The 21114-nt window shown below is 39.4% G+C and overlaps 2 protein-coding genes across 11 annotated transcripts in view; one reads left to right on the forward strand and one right to left on the reverse strand.

Moving 5' to 3' along the window:
• Positions 1-10933, forward strand: part of LOC125345264 (zinc finger protein ZFP2-like) — a 38189-nt gene extending 27256 nt beyond the window's left edge. For 3 of the 10 annotated variants that reach the window (XM_048337481.1, XM_048337480.1, XM_048337482.1), the window contains exons 3-6: positions 5209-5335; positions 6054-6131; positions 8580-10280; positions 10365-10930. In XM_048337481.1, the coding sequence (XP_048193438.1) occupies positions 5209-5335; positions 6054-6131; positions 8580-10280; positions 10365-10783 (2325 nt within the window). In that variant the 3' untranslated portion in view covers positions 10784-10930. Of the gene's footprint in view, positions 1-5208; positions 5336-6053; positions 6132-8579; positions 10281-10364 lie in introns of all 10 variants that reach the window. The other 7 variants (XM_048337476.1, XM_048337485.1, XM_048337483.1 and 4 more) reach the window with 6 other exon arrangements.
• On the reverse strand, positions 1674-2179 carry LOC125345267 (multiple coagulation factor deficiency protein 2 homolog). The gene has a single exon (XM_048337487.1). It carries the CDS (start codon positions 2127-2129, stop codon positions 1689-1691), a length of 441 nt encoding a protein of 146 aa, XP_048193444.1. The 5' UTR covers positions 2130-2179; the 3' UTR covers positions 1674-1688.
• Positions 10934-21114: the final 10181 nt, after the last annotated feature.

Consider the following 21114-nt stretch of genomic DNA (forward strand, 5'->3'; position numbering starts at 1 on the left):
TCTATTTACATCTTTTTGGGATTCTCTAATCCATCGTTGATTGTTTTAGATTCCTGGTAGAAATGCACCATGTTTCACACTTTTTTGACAGCATCCCCAGCACTTACTACTTTTTTTTTCCTTTTTCCATCAGTTTTATTGGTTAGATATTCAGAATACATTGTATAAATCCTTCAAAATAATGAGATAATATAAGAATAGTTTACTAGTCAGCTTTGATACTTAACACAGGAAACAGTTTTTACAAATACATTTTCTTACAAGAATAGTTTAATAAAGAAAATAAGTCTCTATACATCTTACAGCAAATTGTTACACAGTTTCTTTTCCCCCTTCAAGCTCCACTTTGGCAATTTGCTATCACAGCACATCTATCACACCCAACAAACTAAGTTACCATCAGTGGCTTCTTCTCACTTTCAAATATTATGAAGATCCACTCTTGGAGGGGTTTTAGTTAGAGGTTTTCTAGTCTTTCTTGAAATGAAAGAAGTCATATATTCAGGCTGAAAGAGGTAATTTATAAACAACTTTCCTTCAAAAAAGAACTTGGATCAAGTTAGTCACCATGTTTGGTAGATGAACTTTTCACTCATCACTCGGGTTGGGCCAGCTGATAGTTCAAACCTGCTGTACCAGGTCCTTACAGTACTAATAGTTCTTAAATTCCAAAAAGGAAACCCTGGAAATAAAAGCAAAGTATAAATATTAAGAAAACTAGAATTTTTGCTACTGATTTGAGAGTATTTTTAAATTCAAGGTCTCCTAGACTGAAGACAATAGAAGGTAAGTACATGATTGTGGCAGTAGTTGTATAAAATACTGAAAGAGATTGATCACTGAGGCCAGTGAATATCATTTCAAAAATGCCAGAAGATACACAGAATCTTAGACAGCATAGACAGATAAACTCAATATTTAACATTCTTTTTAGGCTGTGAGTTTGATGCAGCCTACACAGAGCCACTTGTCCAGAGAAATTACCTATTATGCAGCCAAGATAACATCACAAAACACTGACCATTTACCTAAGGAGGCAAGACCTGCCAGGGCAAACATCTGGTATTCACTCTGTCCTTTGATTGTTACTAAAAAGTGTGTCCATTTGGCAAAACCTATTTAGTGTCTTACGTTTTTAGGTAACATGAACTGAAATTTAAAAAAGACAAAAAAGCAGTATTCTGTAGTCAAATTCCTGAGCTTGGCTCCAATTATCTAATATTCTTTAAAATAATTCTTTAATCAAGCCCTTGTCCAATAAGACTTTTTTTTTTTGGCCAGTCCTGGGCCTTGGACTCAGGGGCTGAGCACCGTCCCTGGCTTCTTCCCGCTCAAGGCTAGCACTCTGCCACTTGAGCCACAGCGCCGCTTCTGGCCGTTTTCTGTATATGTGGTGCTGGGGAATCGAACCTAGGGCCTCGTGTATCCGAGGCAGGCACTCTTGCCACTAGGCTATATCCCCAGCCCCCAATAAGACTTTTAACAGCACTTAGTGATTACAGGATGTTCTATTTTCCCTCTTTTACTTCTCATTTTCTCCTTTTCACCCCAGTGTAACAAATCTTTACACAATTTTACCAAAATGCTGTAGCAATAGTTGGAAATACTTTATTTTACATTATCAGAAGTGTTCGATCACATTATCACGGGTCACATTTGCATCTAACTAGGAGATAACCAAATAACCTCTACTGCAGTGATTTTGCAAACTCAGCATAGTCAATGTATCCATCATTATTTCTGTCATTGTCTCTCAACACACCATCTATTATGTTGATTAGTTCATCTTCACTCATTGGTGGTGCCTGCTCACTCCCCTCCTCCTTATGGACATGTGTGATGGCTGTGGAGAGCTCTAAGCCGTCAAGCAAATTATTGCCATCATAATCGTGCATTTTGAAATAATGAAGCTGCAGTTCTTGTGGGGACATCTCTGCCTCTGGTTTGTTGATGACATCTTCTAGATACTCCATGATATGCTCTTGGTCATGCACTGTGTTCTTATCCAGGCCCACGCTGCCGGGATGGGGGGCAGTGGCCCCAGGCTCCTGAGCCCTGGTATGTGGAGCATAAAAGGCCCAGAGCAGGCCACACAGGAAAGGGGCTCTGAGAAGCTGCAGTGATCTCATGGTCACTGGTACCCTCACGGTCCCAGCCACATATGCGAAGTCCTTTGGCTTGAGCCTAAGCAGCCCCCGTCCCCAGGACGCTCTCACACTACTTTTTAGTGTATATGTATTTGTGTGTTTAACTATGACCATAGTAACATGTATAAAGTAATTTCATTGTTATTTTTACTTGAATTTTTCTCGTGACTGTTGATATTTAACTTCTTTTTATATGCAAAGCCTTCATTTGAATATAATCTTTTTAAGAAAAGTGTCTTCAATTCTTTTTCCCATTTTCAAATCAGAGTTTGTGTGTCTGGGTTAGTTGTAAGATTTTGTTTTATATTTTCTAATTCCCTCTGGTTATTGATCTACTTAGCAATACATGCAAATAATTTCGCATATTATGGGAAGCCTTATCCTCTTTGCTTCTGTGCCTTTTGAGGCAGAAAGTTTTATCTGTTTGTACTTAATCATGTTTGCTTTTGTAATTAGGCATGGTTGGTATCATATCCAAGAAAGTACCTGTGAAATCTAATGTCATGAAGCTTCCTCCCCTCCTATCTTCTTTTCCTCTTTTTCCTTTCCCTCTTCTCCCCTTCTGTCTTCTATGCTTCCTTCCTCCTCTCACTCATCTTTTTTTCTCTGAGATGGGGATTTGCTGTATTGCCACCATTGGTCTCTAACTCAGAAGCTTATCTGATACACCTACCTCAGCCTCCACCTTGCCTTTCTTGTGTCAACAATAGAGCACAAAACTCACAGGGCTCTCAGTCAGTCAGCTTCCTTATTCACTGTTGACACTCTCACCTGAACCATGCCTCCAACCTGTTTATTAGCTTGTTAATTTGAGTTGTCTGCCTAGTCTGGCTTCCAGACCTCAGCCTTTTTTTTTTTTTTTTTTAAATATAGTTGAGCCACAGCCCTCATTGTTTTTTTGTGCTTTTTTTTCTTAAGTGAACATTGGATAATGCCATACTGTTTATGTAGAAAGTAATAGGCAGCCTCAACTATTTCATGTTTCAAATTAAGTGTTGCATTTTATTTTTTATAATTTTACCTGTTCTTCTATCTGTGGTATATTTTCTACACTAAGGAAATAGCCTAGGCCAGCACAATTCAATGGAATTTTGAAAAAATAATTGATATGTTATTGTTGTCATAGAGTTTATATATGAAGATTACAATTTCATGCATCAGGTAAGGAATACATTTCCTTTCATACAGTGTCTTCTATTCTGTCACTATCACATTCCCTCCATCCTGTCTTCACCCACGAATTGTATAGTCCACTTTCATCTGTATGCAGTTACCTCCACTGATACACTTTGTACACTATTTCCTTGAGGTCTATGCCCTCCCTCCACCTTCTAGGAGTTACCCATGTAATACACCATACATAAGGACAACATCTTCAAACTGAAGTAAAGATGTGGCCATGTGGTCTTTTCTTTTTTCTTTTTTCTTTTTTTGCCATCCTAGGTCTGGACTCAGGGCCTGAGCACTGTCCCTGGCTTCTTTTTGACCAAGGCTAGCACTCTACCACTTGAGACACAGGACCACTTCTCGCCTTTTCTATTTATGTGGTGCTGAGGAATCGAACCTAGGGGCTCATACATGCTAGGCAAGCACTCTACCACTAAGCCACATTCCCAGCCCCGAGAGTGGTCATTTTTAATATAATAAAAATCCCAGTGCTTGGGAACATTTTGTTCCAGATGCATTCTAATTTTTCTATGTTTATTTCACTCATAGATTATTAGAAATGTATTGTTTGATTTTACTGTGTTTGTAACTTATTGCTTTATTGTGTCAAATTCTGTAACGTTTCCTTTTGAGGTTTATTTTTACTTTCATTGTGTTGGTTGTGGTAAATGCAGCAGCACTGTGCTTTATTTCCTGTCTTTAGGTTATGATAATGTCATCCATGTGTATGTTCATGCTGACTTTTTGGCTTGTAGTTCTATCAGTTATTAAGAGGAGTATTGGGGCTGGGAATGTTGCTTAGTGGTAGAGTGCTTGCCTAGAATGACTGAAGCCATAGGTTTGATTCCTCAGGACCATGTAAACAGAAAAAGCTAGAAGTGGCGCTGTGTCTCAAGTGGTAGAGCACTAGCCTTGAGCAAAAAGACACCAGGGACAGTGCTCAGGCCCAGAGTCCAAGCCCCAGGACTGGCAGGAAAAAAAAAAAGGCATATTGCTTCTCCAATAGTAATGGCCTATTTACGAAAAAACCAACATTAAAATCATGTGTTAGGAAACCTTGATGTTGATCATGTACCTTTTAATATGGAGATGTATGATCTGTCTGTTATTATCCATGATCTGTATCTGTATTTATTTTTTTATGTCTTTTGATTTCTCTTTGTTTATTGTATGTCTTTTTGAGTAAAATATTCTTGACGTGTTATTCTTTTTCTGATGGTAAAGTCAAACATTGCCATCTATTTATCTATCTGTACCTCTCTATGTATCTATACTATATTTATATTATAATAATGTCATTTCATCGGTGACGGTCCTTTTACAATTTTTTATGTTTGTGTCAATCATTGCTTTATTATACTGTAAATCATTGGTAATGTAACCTGCAAATAGTCTTCTATTGTTTTATTTTTTTATCTCTCCATGGGGCTAGTCCCATGGGAATTCTGGGCTGGAAGCTGTCCCTGAGCTCTTCAGCCCATGTCTAGTGTACTCTAATTAAGCCACAGCATCACTTCCTGTTTTTTCAGTGATTATTGAAGAGTCTCAAGGAGTTTTCTGCCTGGGCTGGGTTTGGACTGTGATCCTCGGATCTCAGCCTTCTGAGTAGCTAGGATTGCAGGCATGAGTTACTGGTGCCTGGGAAATTTTCTATGCATTGTAAATCACCTCTGATATATATTCATATATATTCCAACTTAAGTCATATGTAAATAGTTGGTTTTTCTCTTCTTTTTTTTATAGGCAGTCTTGGGCCTTGAATTCAGGGCCTGAGTATATCTCATGCTTTCAAAACATTTTATATAATACAAATGCACACATGTAGAAGAATAAAATTCCAAATTTGATGTTCTCACGAATCAGGGCTAATTTTGATGAAAATGTACCATTACAGAATCCAGTATCATTTGAAGATGTGGCTATAGACTTCAGCTGGGAGGAGTGGCGGGACCTTGACATTGCTCAGAGGATCCTGTGTAGGGATGTAATGCTGGAGACCTACAGCAACTTGGTGTCCTTGGGTGAGCAAAAGTCACATTGACTCACAAGTTCAAATGCTTCATTTTTAGTAGATCTTTGACTATTTTTCAAAGTTGCAATGGTGTTTAGGTGTAGGATTCCAGACCACGGGAAGTATCACTTCTAAGAAAGATTATATTCCTCCAGAATCAATTTTATTCTCATTCTTCAAGAAGTCAAGGGAGCAGTAGTTTTTCACAAAAGTACTCAAATATGTTATATGAATAAGGGATTCATTGTTATAGATGGATATGTAATCTGGTGTAGAATGTATATTACTACTGAAGGGATGATCTGGAAATCACTAGTTTAAGGCAAGCATTTAAAATGCAAAGCTGGCACTGGGTAGTTTACAGATATAATGCTAGCTGCTGAAATTTGAGGAAAGTGGTTGGAAGACAGCTCAGGCAAAAGAGTTGCCATGTGACTCCTTTTGTCCAATTAACCAATCCAAACCCAGTAGGGAAACTGTAACTGAAAAAGGTAGAACATTAGCCTTGAGGAAAACTGCTCAGAGTCCTTGCCCATGCCTTAGGTTCAAGGCAAAACATGGACAAGAAAAACCCAAAGCTTGTGTTAATGGGGAAAATCAGCCATGGGGATAAGGAGAAATGAGAAACCAGGTTTTAGAACAACTCTGTATACCAGAATGTGTGAGATCATTTTACAGCAAGGATGACCCAGCATGAGCAATACTTATCCATTGTTTGATCTTAACAGGGCACTGTGTTTCTGAACCCAAGTTGGAGGAAGGTACAGAACCGTGTATGGGAGAAGTACTAGAAATGAATTTCCCAGGTGAGTGAATGCATCTTACACAGTGATGTTGGAGACAGAGCCCAGTTGGTAAGTTCATTTTGAGCTGTACTGAGCAGTAGTATGCCTTGTTCCCTTGAGTGCTATGTTTGGTGGGGAACTAGGTGATTCTTTGTCTTAAGAGTGGGGAATCAAGAATTTGTTTGGAGGGCTGGGAATATGGCCTAGTGGCAAGAGTGCTTGCCTCGTATACATGAGGCCCTGGGTTCGATTCCTCAGCACCACATATACAGAAAATGGCCAGAAGTGGCGCTGTGGCTCAAGTGGTAGAGTGCTAGCCTTGAGTAAAAAGAAGCCAGGGACAGTGCTCAGACCCTGAGTTCACAGCCTAGGACTGGCCAAAAAAAAAAAAAGAATTTGTTTGGAGACATACTAAATTCTCTGTGGAAACACAGGTAGATTTAGCAAATCCTTTTCTCTTTGTGATACCTATTCTGAAACATTAAAAAAAACAAAGGAGGGGCTGGGGATATGGCCTAGTGGCAAGAGTGCCTGCCTCGGATACACGAGGCCCTAGGTTCGATTCCCCAGCACCACATATACAGAAAACGGCCAGAAGCGGCGCTGTGGCTCAAGTGGCAGAGTGCTAGCCTTGAGCGGGAAGAAGCCAGGGACAGTGCTCAGGCCCGGAGTCCAAGGCCCAGGACTGGCCCCCCAAAAAAAAAAAATAAAAAAAAATAAAAAAAACAAAGGAAAATGTAAAAGATATATCGCTTCAGGGATCTAGGATTATGTAGGTGTCAGGAAATAATGAGGACACCTGGACTGCTGTCCACCGAGAAGGAAAATGCTTATCAGTGCCTCTGGGATTCACAACTCAATCTTTTACATTAGCAAGAAATATCACCTATGTGGTGTTTGCAGTGTCCTTTGTCATCAATGGTTCTGAGGATTAAGAGTGTCAGAAAAGGAATTTTGATGAGATTCCTTGTAAGATGGGGATAAATGATTTTTTTTAGAAATCCCACATATGGGGGCTGGGAATATGACCTAGTGGTAGAGTGCTTGCCTCGTGTATGTGAAGCCCTGGGTTCGATTCCTCAGCTCCACATATATAGAAAAGGCCAGAAGTGGTGCTGTGGCTCAAGTGGCAGAGTGCTAGCCTTGAGCAAAAAAGAAGCCAGGGACAGTGCTCAGGCCCTGAGTTCAAACTCCAGGACTGGCAAAAAAAAAAAAAAAAAAAAAAAGAGATCCCACATATGCCTGTAGGAATTCTTAGTGAGAAATTTGACCTGAAGAAATGTAAGGATAAGGGAGCTGGGAATACGGCCTAGTTGCAAGAGTGTTTGCCTTGTATATATGAGCCCTGGGTTCGATTCCTCAGTACCACATATATAGGAAAGGCCAGAAGAGGTGCTGTGGCTCAAATGGCAGTGTGCTAGCCTTGAGCAAGAAGAGGCCAGGGACAGTGCTCAGGCCCTGAGTCCAAGCCCCAGTACTGGCAAAAAAAAAAGTAATGTAGGGATAAATCCTCATTCACAAAAACTATTCCTGCTTCAGTGAAAGGCAAAGGGCTCTATAAAACTTTGGTGAGGGGGCTGGGGATATAGCCTAGTGGCAAGAGAGCTTGCCTCGTATACATGAGGCCCTGGGTTCGATTTCCCAGCACCACATATACAGAAAATGGCCAGAAGTGGCACTGTGGCTCAAGTGACAGAGTGCTAGCCTTGAGCAAAAAGAAGCCAGGGACAGTGCTCAGGCCCTGAGTCCAAGGCCCAGGACTGGCCAAAAAAAAAAAAAAAACAACTTTTGTGAGAATGTATGAATCCAGAAAATATTGTTGTTCCTAACCTAATGGTTGAGAAGAAAAGCAGCACTAAGTATAATTATTTCACAAAAATAAAAGCAAACCAAGCAACACTTCTACAACAAAACAGATATTTGTAAAAGTAACTCTAGCAATGCTAAGGACAGATTGTAAATGTTCACTTTAAATCTATTGCTATAAAACTATAATTTTGCAAATTGAGTAAATATTTCCTCTGATATGAAAAGAAAAAAGTGAAACAGAAAAACATCATTTTGAATTGTAAAGTACAAGTATGAAGATCTTAAGCCTTTTGCAAGAAAAGCCTATATTTCTCATACATCAATTTCTAGTATGGATTTTTTTTTTTTTGCCAGTCTTGGGGCTTGGACTCAGGGCCTGAGCACTGTCCCTGGCCTCTTCTTGCTCAAGGCTAGCACTCTGCCACTTGAGCCACAGCGCCCCTTCTGGCCGTTTTCCATATATGTGGTGCTGGGGAATCGAACTGAGAGCTTCATGTGTAAGAGGCAAGCATTCTTGCCACTAGGCCATACTCCCAGCCCCTAGTATGGATATTTTAAAATCTATAATAATTAGAATGGGAAGAAATGTCATTTTTTATGTTAAGGTTTAGATCTCACCATTTTTTTTTGTTTTTCTCTCTTTTTGATGTATCATTTTAGATGTCCAAGAAATGAATGACATGATTAAGACTTGCCACGAAAGGCCAGATGAATGGCTATATGAAGTAGCAGTCACTAATAGCAACAAAGTAAAGGAAAGAGTGAATTCAGTAAGAAATTTTCATTTGACTTTAAAACATATGCCAGAGCTGATTAGGAATAATAAGTCTTTAGCAATGGGGACTGAGGAAATCATTACATGTCAAAACCTGTTTCTCTATAGTGAGCCTGATGGGATGCGTGATCCATGCAGACCTGTTGTCTCTCATGTAGCTGAGCAAGCGCTTAGACATTGGAAGCATTTTATTCAACAATCTGAGAGTCCTTATGAGCATCAGTATTTTAAAGATGGAGGAGAAGGAATGGTATTAAACTCAGAGACTATTTTCTCTAGACATAAGTATGTTTGTGCGGGAAATCTCCCTTACAACCATAGTGAATATAGAGAAAGCAATTGTAAGTCAGCTCACATTGTCCAAGAAATACTTCAAGGAGTGAGGAAACCACCTGAATGTACTGTGTCAGGGCAAACAATCTATTTAAGACCTACTACAGTCAGTACACATCAGAAAAACCATACTGGAGACGATCCCTATTCTTATAGTGAATGTGAGAAATGTTTCAGTAAGGAAATGCACTTTACTAACCATCAGAGCAAATATTCAGAGCAGTCTGATAAGTATACCAAATGTAGAAAGAAACCTTATGAATGTAACAAATGTGGAAAGTTCTTTACAAACAATTTATATCTAAGAAAACGTAAGAAAATTAACACTAGCAAGAAACTTTATGAATGTAACCAGTGTGGGAAATCCTCCAGGCAGCAGGCAAATATTAGTACACCTAAGAGAATACATACAGGAGAGAAACCTTATGAATGTACAACATGTGGAAAGTCCTTCAGGTTGATGTCATCTCTAAGTAATCATAAGAGAATTCACACAAGAAAGAAACCTTATGAATGTAACACATGTGGAAAGTGTTTCATTAAGAAGACATATCTTAGTGCTCATCAGAGAACACACACAGGAGAGAAACCTTATGAATGTAACCAGTGTGGGAAGTCTTTCAACCAGAAGATAAGTCTTAGTAGACATAAGAGAACACATACAGGAGAGAAACCTTATGAATGTAACCAGTGTGGGAAGTCCTTCAGTTATAGTTCAAGTCTAAGTAATCATAAGAGAATTCACACAGGTGAAAAACCATATGAATGTAACCAGTGTGGGAAATCCTTCACGCAGCAGGCACATCTTACTACACATAAGAGAACACATGCAGGAGAGAAACCTTACGAATGTACAATATGTGGAAAGTCCTTCACAACAATGTCATCTCTAAGTAATCATAAGAGAATTCACACAGGAGAGAAACCTTATGAATGTAACATATGTGGAAAGTGTTTCATTGAGAAGACATTTCTTAGTGTTCATCGAAGAACACACACAGGAGAGAAACCTTATGAATGTAACCAGTGTGGGAAGTCCTTCAGGAAGAGTTCATATCTAAGTAGACATAAGACAGTCCATACAGGTGAAAAACCATATGAATGTAACCAGTGTGGGAAGTCTTTCATCCTGCGGTCATATCTTACTGAACATAAGAGAACACATACAGGAGAGAAACCTTATGAATGTAACATATGTGGAAAGTCCTTCCGTAACCTCTCAAATCGACGTAGACATAAGAAAATTCACACAGGAGAGAAACCTTATGAATGTAACATATGTGGAAAGTGTTTCATTGAGAAGACATGTCTTAGTGTTCATCGGAGAACACACACAGGAGAGAAACCTTATGAATGTAACCAGTGTGGGAAGTCCTTCAGGAAGAGTTCATATCTAAGTAGACATAAGACAGTCCATACAGGTGAAAAACCATATGAATGTAACCAGTGTGGGAAGTCTTTCATCCTGCGGTCATATCTTACTGAACATAAGAGAACACATACAGGAGAGAAACCTTATGAATGTAACATATGTGGAAAGTCCTTCCGTAACCTCTCAAATCGACGTAGACATAAGAGAATTCACACAGGTGAAAAACCATATGACTGTAACCAGTGTGGGAAATCCTTCAGCCAGCAGGCAAATCTTAGTAAACATAAGAGAAGACATATAGAAGAGAATCTTAGGAATGGAACACATGTAGAAAGTCCTTTACCCACTTGTCAGCACTCGAGAAGCACAAGAGAAATCATATAGGTGAGAAAGTATGAATATTCCAAATGTGAATAGTCTTTTACCTAGAGGTCACTCCTTAACTTGCATAAGAAAATTCACAGAGGTGAAAAACCTTATCAGTGGGCCCTGGGAATATGGTTTAGTGGTAGAGTGCTTGCCTTGCATACATGAAGCCCTGGGTTCAATTCCTCAGCACCACATAGATAGAAAAAGCCAGAAGTCGCACTGTGGCTCAAGCTGTAGAGTGCTGGCCTTGAGTAAAAAGAAGCCAGGGATAGTGCTCAAGTCCCAAGCCTGGGGACTGGATAAACAAAACCAAAAGCAAAACACAAATGTAGAAAATACTTCATGTTCAGTGAACACATGCAGAAGTAACCTTATGAATGAAACAAATGCAGGAAGTCTTTTAAGGATAAGTATTTACCTCAATGTGCATCAGAATACACACAGAGGAGAAACATCTGTAAAATATGTGGAACATCTTTGACTCAGAATGCAGACCTTAGTGTTCTTGTCTCAAAGATGCAAGAGGGAAACCTTACAAATGGAACAATGTGGAACATCTTCCAACCAGAATTGAAATCCCAATATATACTCGAGAAGTGATTCTCTTCATAGAACATTCTCTGAATATAATATGCTGTCAGGAATTTATTTAGTTTGTTGTGAATGTGGTTGAAATTAAAGCACTCATTAATTGCTTTGTTTGCTATTGGTGGACTAGATTTGGATTTGGAAGAGTAAAGTAAAATGACTTTGTACTTACTATTTTTATATTTAATTAATGACTGCTGATGTTCACTTCTTTATTGTGATTGATTCAGACGGCTCAGTTGTTCATCTGAGTGAATTATAATAAAACACCACTGTAGATGATAATGAAGAGCATGTTTTTTCTCACTGGTCTCATGGTAGAAATGAAGTTCTCTGGAGGTTGAATATGTCTCTAAGACCAGTACTACCCTTTTGTCTAGCTCCATGTTGATAATTGTACCAAAACACAACTAAGACATGCTTTTAAAAAATTAATTCTGGCAGCAATTAGAAAATCAGGTACATGGGGCTGAGAATTTGGCAGTGGTAGAGTCCTCACCTTGCATACATGAAGCCCTGGGTTTGATTCCTCAGCACCACATGTGTGTTTGTGTGTGTAAATATAAAAGCCAGAAGTGGCATTGTGACTCAAGTGCTAGAATTCTACCCTTGAGCAAAAAGAAGCCAGGGATATTGTCAGGCTCTGAGTTCAATGCCCAGGACTGGCAAAAAAAATTAGATTCATGAAGAAAATGTGGAAGATGAAGTAGTTAGGAGATACTTACAGAAATCCAAGGGGTGATATAGGCAAGTAGTTAGAGGTAGAAATGTAGTAGGCATGTGGAAGAGTAAAACTGAGGGGGAAATTATCCTCATAGTTTTCTGATTGCATAGGTAGATACATATCTGGCTTCTTCCTTTCAGTGTGTTAGAGGTTCTTAAAGAAAAATGAGGATATCTGAAATTTTCATCTTAAATGTTACCTAATTATTAAGAACAAGTTTGTTCTTAATAATTGGTAAGTAGTTGTCAGAAGTGGTTACAATTCCCTAAGTCATGTTATGAGAACAATGCTTTTTTTTTTTTTTTGGCCAGTCCTGGGCCTTGAACTCAGGGCCTGAGCACTGTCCCTGGCTTCCTTTTGCTCAAGGCTAGCATTCTGCCACTTGAGCCACAGCGCCATTCTGGCTGTTTTCTGTATATGTGGTGCTGGGGAATTGAACCCAGGGCCTCATGTATACGAGGCAAGCTCTCTTGCCACTAGGCCATTTCCTCAGCCCCAGAACAATGTCGCCCCTTTCATTCTTCCCCATTTTATCCCTTCCTATTCCAATCCACAAATTTCACAAAGGTTGCCTTTACTCTGGCTTCTTACGCCCATTCCTTGTTCTCCCTCCCAGGAAAAATACCTGTGTTCATTTCCTGCTATTCATTTTGATAAACACTACTTTAGTTGTTCTGATTGGGTATGCTTTTGGATTCCTCCCTTACCTCTAGTCTCCTTTGATGAGTTTGTGGGTAAATGCCTTGAGCTCTGTGTATCTTACCATGCTTAATTGTATTATAGATCAACTTCCATATATGAGAAGAAGCTTGTGTGATTTTTCTCTCTGAGCTTGGTTTCACTTAACATGATTTCCTCTAGGTCCAACCATTTTTCCTGAAAATGACATTATATTTTCTTCATCCACTCTTGCATTTTAGGCCGTCTGGACTGTTTTCATAACTTGGTTATTGTGGGCTGGGAATATGGCCTAGTGGCAAGAGTGCTTGCCTCCTACACATGAAGTTCTCGGTTCGATTCCCCAGCGCCACATATATGGAAAACGGCCAGAAGGGGCGCTGTGGCTCAGGTGGCAGAGTGCTAACCTTGAGCAGGAAGAAGCCAGGGAAGGTGCTCAGGCCCTGAGTCCAAGGCCCAGGACTGGCCAAAAAAAAAAAAAGAACATAACTTGGTTATTGTGAATAGTGTAGCAGTGAACATGGATTTGCACGTGTCTTTACCATTTTCTGATTTGTAATTGTCTGAATAGATGCCAAAAAGAGGTATGCCTAGATCAAAAGTAGATTCTAGTTAGGTGCCAGTGGCTCATTGTCTTAATTCTAGCTATTCAGGAGACTGAGATCTGTAGATTGTGGATTAAAGCCAGCCCCAGCAGGAAAGGCTGTGAGATCCTTAACCCCATGAAGGCTGTGAGATCCTTATCTCCAATAAATTACTCAGAAAATCCTGGAAGTTGTGCAGTTGCTCAAGTGGTAGAGGGTTTTAGAAATATGCCAACATCTTCTAAATGAATAATCTTGTTGATAATGTCCTGAGACTGGACCTAGAAATCCTGATATGAGGCAGAGAGTGAAACTACAATAATCTGCCTAATTAAATAATCATGCTGTATGAAGCAGAAATTAGGGACCTGATTAAATGCAGTAAGATGACAAAGACATAACATTTCTGCAGCAATCTTGAAATGAGAACCTTAGTTAAGCTCACAATAATACAGACTTATTAAGTAACAATTATATGTCTGATAGAGACTGCCTGGAAATTTATATAGCTAGCAGCAGGTAAGAAACGAAGATAAATACTAATGCTGTAAGAAGGAAATGAATAAACAAGTTTACTGAGGGTGGAATGTATATAGGAAGAAGGATATAAATAGGTAGGTAGGCAGACGATAAGAAATAGATCTTAGGTGTGGCTCAGGAAGAAGCTAGTAAGTCTGGGATTAGCCCACTCAGTTAAAGAACCTTTGTGTGTGTGTGTGTGTGAGTGTGTGTATGTGTGTGTGTGTAAAATAATTTGATAAAGTTGACCTGGCCTGCTATTTTGCAAGCCAAATGTGAGACATCAAGAAAAATATTTATACTGGAAACAAATGTGAATGGCTCAATAAATTAACAAATTCATAAAGCATACTTTAGCTAGTGAGGTGGAAAAACATGTAATCACAGTAACATAAGTAACTTAGTAATTCAGTTAATACAAATCAGTGTAAGAAATTGGTTGGAAATTAGCCATGCAAGGCAGAAGTACAATGCTTAGATATATCACTGAACATCAAATAAATAAAGAAATGAATAAAACTCATGATGAACAAAAAAGCCTAATGCAAAGACCTTGGATAGAACTTGTCCTCTGGGCACTACTCATAGGTGCATTTGTAGAAATTCTCATCTCAAGGATGCACCATCTTCCTCTCCCAGAGGATATGAAATAGAATTCTTGTATGGTCAAAGCATTGATAGAATTTTTCTACTTTTAGATAGTACTTAATATGATGTCACCACTTTACCAACCTTGGAAATGAAGGTGTTTATTTTTAAAATTTTTTTTTAGCAGTTCATCTAGTCAGGCTTCTGGATTCTTACAAATAGTAAAGAATCAGTATCTGACCCTCTTTTCCATCTGACAGGGCAACCAATAGTATATAATATGATTGTTAAATTTCCCTATTATTCTGTTTATAACATTCTATTATATATGTATATATATGTATGAACATGAAAAAAATTATAGATGTGGAGTTTGCTTCATTCTGAGGTCTAGCTAGTTATATTTGAGTTCTTATACTATATCCCCTATGGACATTAGGTGACTCCTAAAGTGAGGATTGCCAAACTTCAGCATGTATTAAAAAGTTGGTAATTGTGTCTGAGTCCTGGGCTGAGCAGCTTAATGTGCAGGGAGAGGTGTTTGTCCTTCTTGCTCAGTTCAGCAGAGTCTGTGCTCTGGCTTCTTCTCCATATTTGAAACACTATCTAGTTGCCCCAGGCTCTTGCTTATTCCAGTAGAAGTAATGGGAAGCAGCGTCTGTGTAGGTGCAGTGGATCACAGAGCTGTCTCCCTCCCAGACAATCCCGGAAGATGGAGGCTGCCCCAGCTGCAGCATCTTAAGCTCTCTGCTCAAGAACCTGGCTTCTATTTGTAGCTGCGATTACAAAGTCAACTAAAAAATGAATGAATAAACAACCAGAAAAAAATCCAAAACCAAACGGTATCAAAATGACAAAAACATCCTTGACTCACTTTATGGCAACAGATATTCGGCCACTTGTGGCTGGAGCCCCACCACCTGTGCTAGCTGCTGTTTCTCTGTCCTGTGAAACACGGATTGTGACACAAGACTGCAGTCAGTCAGAAGGAGTAAGTTACAAATGTTCTGTCATCAGAATTTAGACAGATTCACTGAAAGCTAGCAATGAAAATAGAATTTCATTTCATCTCAGCACACTACTGAGTCCTATTCAATATGTCTTGAAAATTTTAAACTTTTTTTGCTTAAAAAAACAATAGTGTAAGTCTATTTGAAACCAGAAATGTGCTTTAATTTACCCTGTTGTGTATGTTGAATGTAAAGTTCTTTCTCTGAATTCCTCTTCATATTCTAAGTGCCCCAGCGAGTGAATCAGCTCATCTCGATTCATCTCTCAAACAGAAAATCTCTTTCTAAGGTGATAAAGAAACACAAAGTTTGGCATCAAGTCCAGAGAGCTTTCCTAACCATGTCAGGTGCACACTACTGCAGTCCCTGCTCCATCCTCTCTGGCCTTGTCTCTCTTTTGCCATTGTAGGAAGTGGACAGTGTCATAGGGCAAACACAAATTCTTTATTAGAATTTGTGACCCATTTAGAGAGTATGAGGGGAAAGCTTCATTCCATTTACAGTATTAGTCCAATCAAAAGGAGTAAAGTGGGCTGGGGATATAGCCTAGTGGCAAGAGTGCCTGCCTCGGATACACGAGGCCCTAGGTTCGATTCCCCAGCACCACATATACAGAAAATGGCCAGAAGCGGCGCTGTGGCTCAAGTGGCAGAGTGCTAGCCTTGAGCAGGAAGAAGCCAGGGACAGTGCTCAGGCCCTGAGTCCAAGGCCCAGTACTGGCCAAAAAAAAAAAAAAAAAAAGGAGTAAAGTATCTTTTAGGTTGTGATGAAACAATAGATAATATGGATACTAGATATTATAGATTTAAAATAATAGATAATAGATATGATATAGATAGTACATACAAAAGAGTGGAATCTCCCCAAAAAACAAACTGCTGTTCGATAGAACATAACCAAACATCTCTCTGCCTGCAGTGGCTTTACTCCTTTCAAATGAGTCACTTTTTACACAAGAGACTGCTGAATAAAAATCTTCAGTACAATTTCCCTTTCATTTTCTGCACAATGGCCAATTTGCTTTTCAGTCCCATGAGTTTTTTTCTCAATTTTATTTCATGTGAGTCAGTTAATTTTTCAGGTGTTCTCCTTTGATAAAGCCCTTCTCTATTGTTTGCATATTTCTTGCACTTGCACTGATGATTTAAGTGTTTTTTTCTGCTGGAATATGGAATCTAGAGTAGAAAATGGGCGAATGTTCAGACAGTTTGCAGGAACTTCCTGCCTTTGCTCTGGAGAGCTTTTATTTGGGTAATACTGATGTTTGAATTCTGGCCACTATGCAAACACTCCCTTTACACCACTGAGCATCCAATCAGGGCTGTTTGCTTTAATTTATGCTGCCTCTGAAGAACTGCCCCAGCTGGCCAGTGACTGATTCTACCAACTTTGCCTCATTACCAGTCAGGAGTGATTACAGTGTTTTAATAAGGAAAAAAAACAACAACAACACAAAAACATTTCAACTAAGTCAGGAAACGTCACTTAGAAACTTAGGTTAAACATTGCCCTGCTTTATTTGAAAATAGAACTTAGAAGTTTTTGTTTTTTTTTCATTTTCTGCCAGTCCTGGGGCTTGAATTCAGGTCCTGGGCTCCGTCCCTGAGCCTCTCTGTGCACAAGGCTAGTGCTCTGCCACTGGAGCCCTAGCCAAACTTTCAGCTCCCTCTCCTTCCTCCCCCTCCCCCCTCCCTCTCTCCCTTTCCTTCCTTCTCTCCCTTTCCCTCTCCCTCCCTCCCCCTCCCTCTCTGTCTCCCTCTCTCTCTCTTCTCCCTCTCCCTCTCCTTCCCCCTCTCCCTCTTCCTCTCTCTTTCCCTCTCTCTCTTCCTCTCCCTCTCCCTCTCCCTCTCCCTCTTCCTCTCCCTCTCCATCTCCTTTAAGAAAAAGCAGTTAGCTATGAGCTGGGACTATGGCCTAATGGCAAGAGTGCTTGCCTCATATACTTGAAGCCCTGGGTTCGATTCCTCAGCACCACATATATAGAAAATGGCCAGAAGCGGCGCTGTGGCTCAAGTAGCAGAGTGCTAGCCTTGAGCAAAAAGAAGCTAAAGGTAGTGCTCAAGCCCCAAGACCAAGGCCCAGGACTAGGAAAAATAAATAAGGGAAAGCAGTCAGCTACAAAAGCATTTTAGCCAAACTGTATTAAAGGTCAAAGAGAAAAAGGGAAAGCAGGTACTGGCTAAGACATCAGCCTAAGAAATCACAGGTTGAATAGCGATACTCATAAGACAATATGCTGGAAAGAAACTGTACAACTAGCAGGCTGGGATGGGGAGGGAAGGTGAGAGAAAAATGAGGGAGGGTGTAAGAAGTATGACAAGAAATGTACACACTACATTATATAACTGTAACACACCCTCTGTATATCACCTTGACAATGAATTAAAAAAAGCAAAAAGAAATCACAGCCTGTAGAACTATGGTTACAATTCTATTCAGATCTCCAGAAACTGTAGAAGTTTCTCTGCATTTGAAGGAAGAGAAGGTTTGCCTCATAGAGACCTCAGGAAATTTCTGTGACCTCCTGGGAGGTATTTTCTATCTACACCCAGTGACAGGTTCCCCTTCTCTCCAGTTCCTACCATATATGTGGAAATATTCTGACAGCAGGCACAGCATTGGAGAGCAGGCATTCATTCCAGCACTCAAGTAAGCAGAATACACTATTCCAAACTTGCAATGGATGGTTAAGTTTCAGGGAATAAGCCTTGGAATAAGCCTTTCCTCTTGGACAGGTTTATCAGTAGACTATGATACCCACTCTCATTCCAACTGGGGCATTATTCCTATGCTGGATAAAAACATTGACAGCTCAATGTTGTAATTACTTTCTGCATGTCATGTGAAACCGTAGCTTCTTTTGTTGATGATCCTCTTGTATCCCCTTCCTGTAGTTGGACCCATGCTATCACTGTAACTCATCTGAGTACACTAGATACTGTGTATACTGGTTTTAGAACTAGGGAAGTGAAAGGGAATATCAAAATCAAGAGACAAAGGATAAAAAGACAACTCCAAAAGCAATACTTGCAAAACCATTTGGTGTAAACCAACTGAACAACTCATGGGGGAGAGATAAAGGGGGAGGGAGAGGGGGAATGAGGAAGGAGGTAACAAACAGTACAAGAAATGTACCCAAAGCCTAATGTATGAAACTGTAAACTCTGTACATCACTTTGACAATAAATAAGTATTAAAAAAAAAGAAACTAAGCTAAATAGAAATGCTATAAGAAGGAAATGGAAAAAAAGGAATTGAATAAAGAACTCTACTGTGGGTGGAATGTATATAGGAAGAGGGAGTATAAATAGGTAGGTAAATAGATAGATGAGAGCCAGTTAGCTATCAAGATAGGTAGGTAGGTAGATAGATGACAGGTAGATCAATATAGGTAAGAAATAGATGGCATATCTGAGGTGTGCCTCAGGAAGAAGCTAGTAAGTCTGGGGATAGCCCACTGAATTAAAGAACCCCCCCCCCTCTCTCTCTCTGTGTGTGTGTGTGTGTGTGTGTGTGTGTGTGTGTGTGTGTAAAACTATTTGATGATGTTGACCTGACCTGGCATTTTGCAAGCCAAATGTGAGACATCAAGAAAAATATTATACTAGAAACAGATGGATGAATGAATCAGTAAATTAATAAATACATACAGTATTGCTTTAGCTAGTGAGGTAGAAAGACATGTAATCATAGTAGCATAAATAACTTAGTAATTCAATTAATTAATACAAATCATTGCTAAGATATTGGTTGAAAATTAGCCATGCAAGCCTGAACTACAATGCTTAGTTATATCACTGAGTGTCAAATAAATAAATGAATAAAACTCATCATATACAAAATGGTCTAATAAAAAGCTTTGGATAGAACTTGTCCTCTGGGCACTATTCATAGGTGTATTATTTAGAAATTCACGTGTTGGGCTGGGAATATGGCCTAGTGGTAGAGTGCTTGCCTCATATACATGAAGCCCTGGGTTCGATTCCTCAGCACCACATATATAGAAAAAGCCCGAAATGGTGCTGTGGCTCAAGTGGTAGAGTGCTTGCTAGCCTTGTACTAAAAGAAGCCAGGGACAGTGCTCAGGCCCTGAGTTCCAAGCCCCAGCACTGGCAAAAAAAGAAAAAAAAATGACAGCTCAGAATGTTGTCCGCTGGAGCAATTTGCTCAGAGATCCTAGTGAGCTTCCTTGTTTAAACCATTAAAATCCCCAAATGATGCACAATCCTCAGTTCCTGCCATATTGGGAAGAAGCATCACCTCATTGGGATAGACCTCCTTTTCTCACAACTACTTTAGATTTCCACAAAAGTGAAAAAGAAATTATTCTCAAAGAATGCACCAACATTAACCAAAAGCTAGGTCTCTGTGGCTCATGTCACATTGAGTTGAATAATTTAGAAGCTCAAATATACAGAATACAGGTAGCTAAAGTTATTTTTAATGACCCCAGTGTGAAATTCCTAGAAGAGTTTTGTCTATGATAGGCAGGCCACCCTCCAGCAGTCCATCTTGAAAAATGGATCGTATCTGAAGGCATTCTCTGGTTCTAGAGGTACCCAGTGAGATTACAATGCCTATCTGTCACTCCAAGCAATGTAATAAACTGCCCTCCTCTTAGTACTATGGGCTCTAATATATTCTGTGTTCCTGGAGATATTTGATGCTTAAACATACTGAAATCTCTGATAAACACAGACACTTAAGATGTAGACCCATAGGATTCTACAACAAGGTAAACCTATGGAGCAGAATTTTTCCCCATCTGAGAAACAGATGAAAATCTCTTTTAAAGCTCTGTAGTTTTCAGTCGTGAACATGGAGACAATTTCCAACTTGAAAACTGAGCCAGAGTTTGCTGAGTCACAAAATTCCAGAGAATATAATGCAGATTTCCTAGACTTGCTCTTCTGCAGTCAGTAGTGGCACCATTGTATACAGATGGCTCACATGAGAAACCTGACAGCCAGTTATGATTGCTTACAACCCACTCTTCCAAATCATCTATGCTTAGTTCTAAATGAGGTAATAGTGAACATAGTATCATTGCTCTGCACAACAGTAGTGTCTCTCTTCTTGGATAAGGATAAACACTTCTCTTCCACCTTCTTCACTTGGTGCTTGTTATAGCAAGTTTGCTGCAGCTCTCACAGGCTGTCTTCTGTTTACCTAGAAGACACTTTTCTTTAGACTCATATAAAAATACTTGTCAGATTTTGCCTTTACCTCCCTAACTCTACTCTCAATTATGCATTTTGGTGACTGTTCCCTAATATTACCTAATCTATTTTATCACCATATTACCTGTTTTGTCTTGATTTTTGCAGAAATAGGTTATCCATTGGCCAAGCTGTAGTGACACAGTAGGTGTCACTAGTCACCTGAGGTCGTATCATATTAGTTCCTATAGCATTTCATTTGCAATAATATGTGTGGAATGTCACCTCAAGAAATACTGGACAGCATTGTACAGATCCTATTTCCATATGTTAAAATACAGATAAGTCTTATATCAATTATTAGAGTTGTTTGTGTCAACAACTTGTATAATCTTGCTTTAAAACCTTTGTTTTTTTGGCATATAATAGGTTAACATACTTGTTATTTGGATTAACCACACAAGCATCATTGGCCTATGAATGCATCACAGTCCCT

Source organism: Perognathus longimembris, unplaced genomic scaffold, assembly GCF_023159225.1.
Source record: "Perognathus longimembris pacificus isolate PPM17 unplaced genomic scaffold, ASM2315922v1 HiC_scaffold_5453, whole genome shotgun sequence".
NCBI lineage: Eukaryota > Metazoa > Chordata > Mammalia > Rodentia > Heteromyidae > Perognathus > Perognathus longimembris.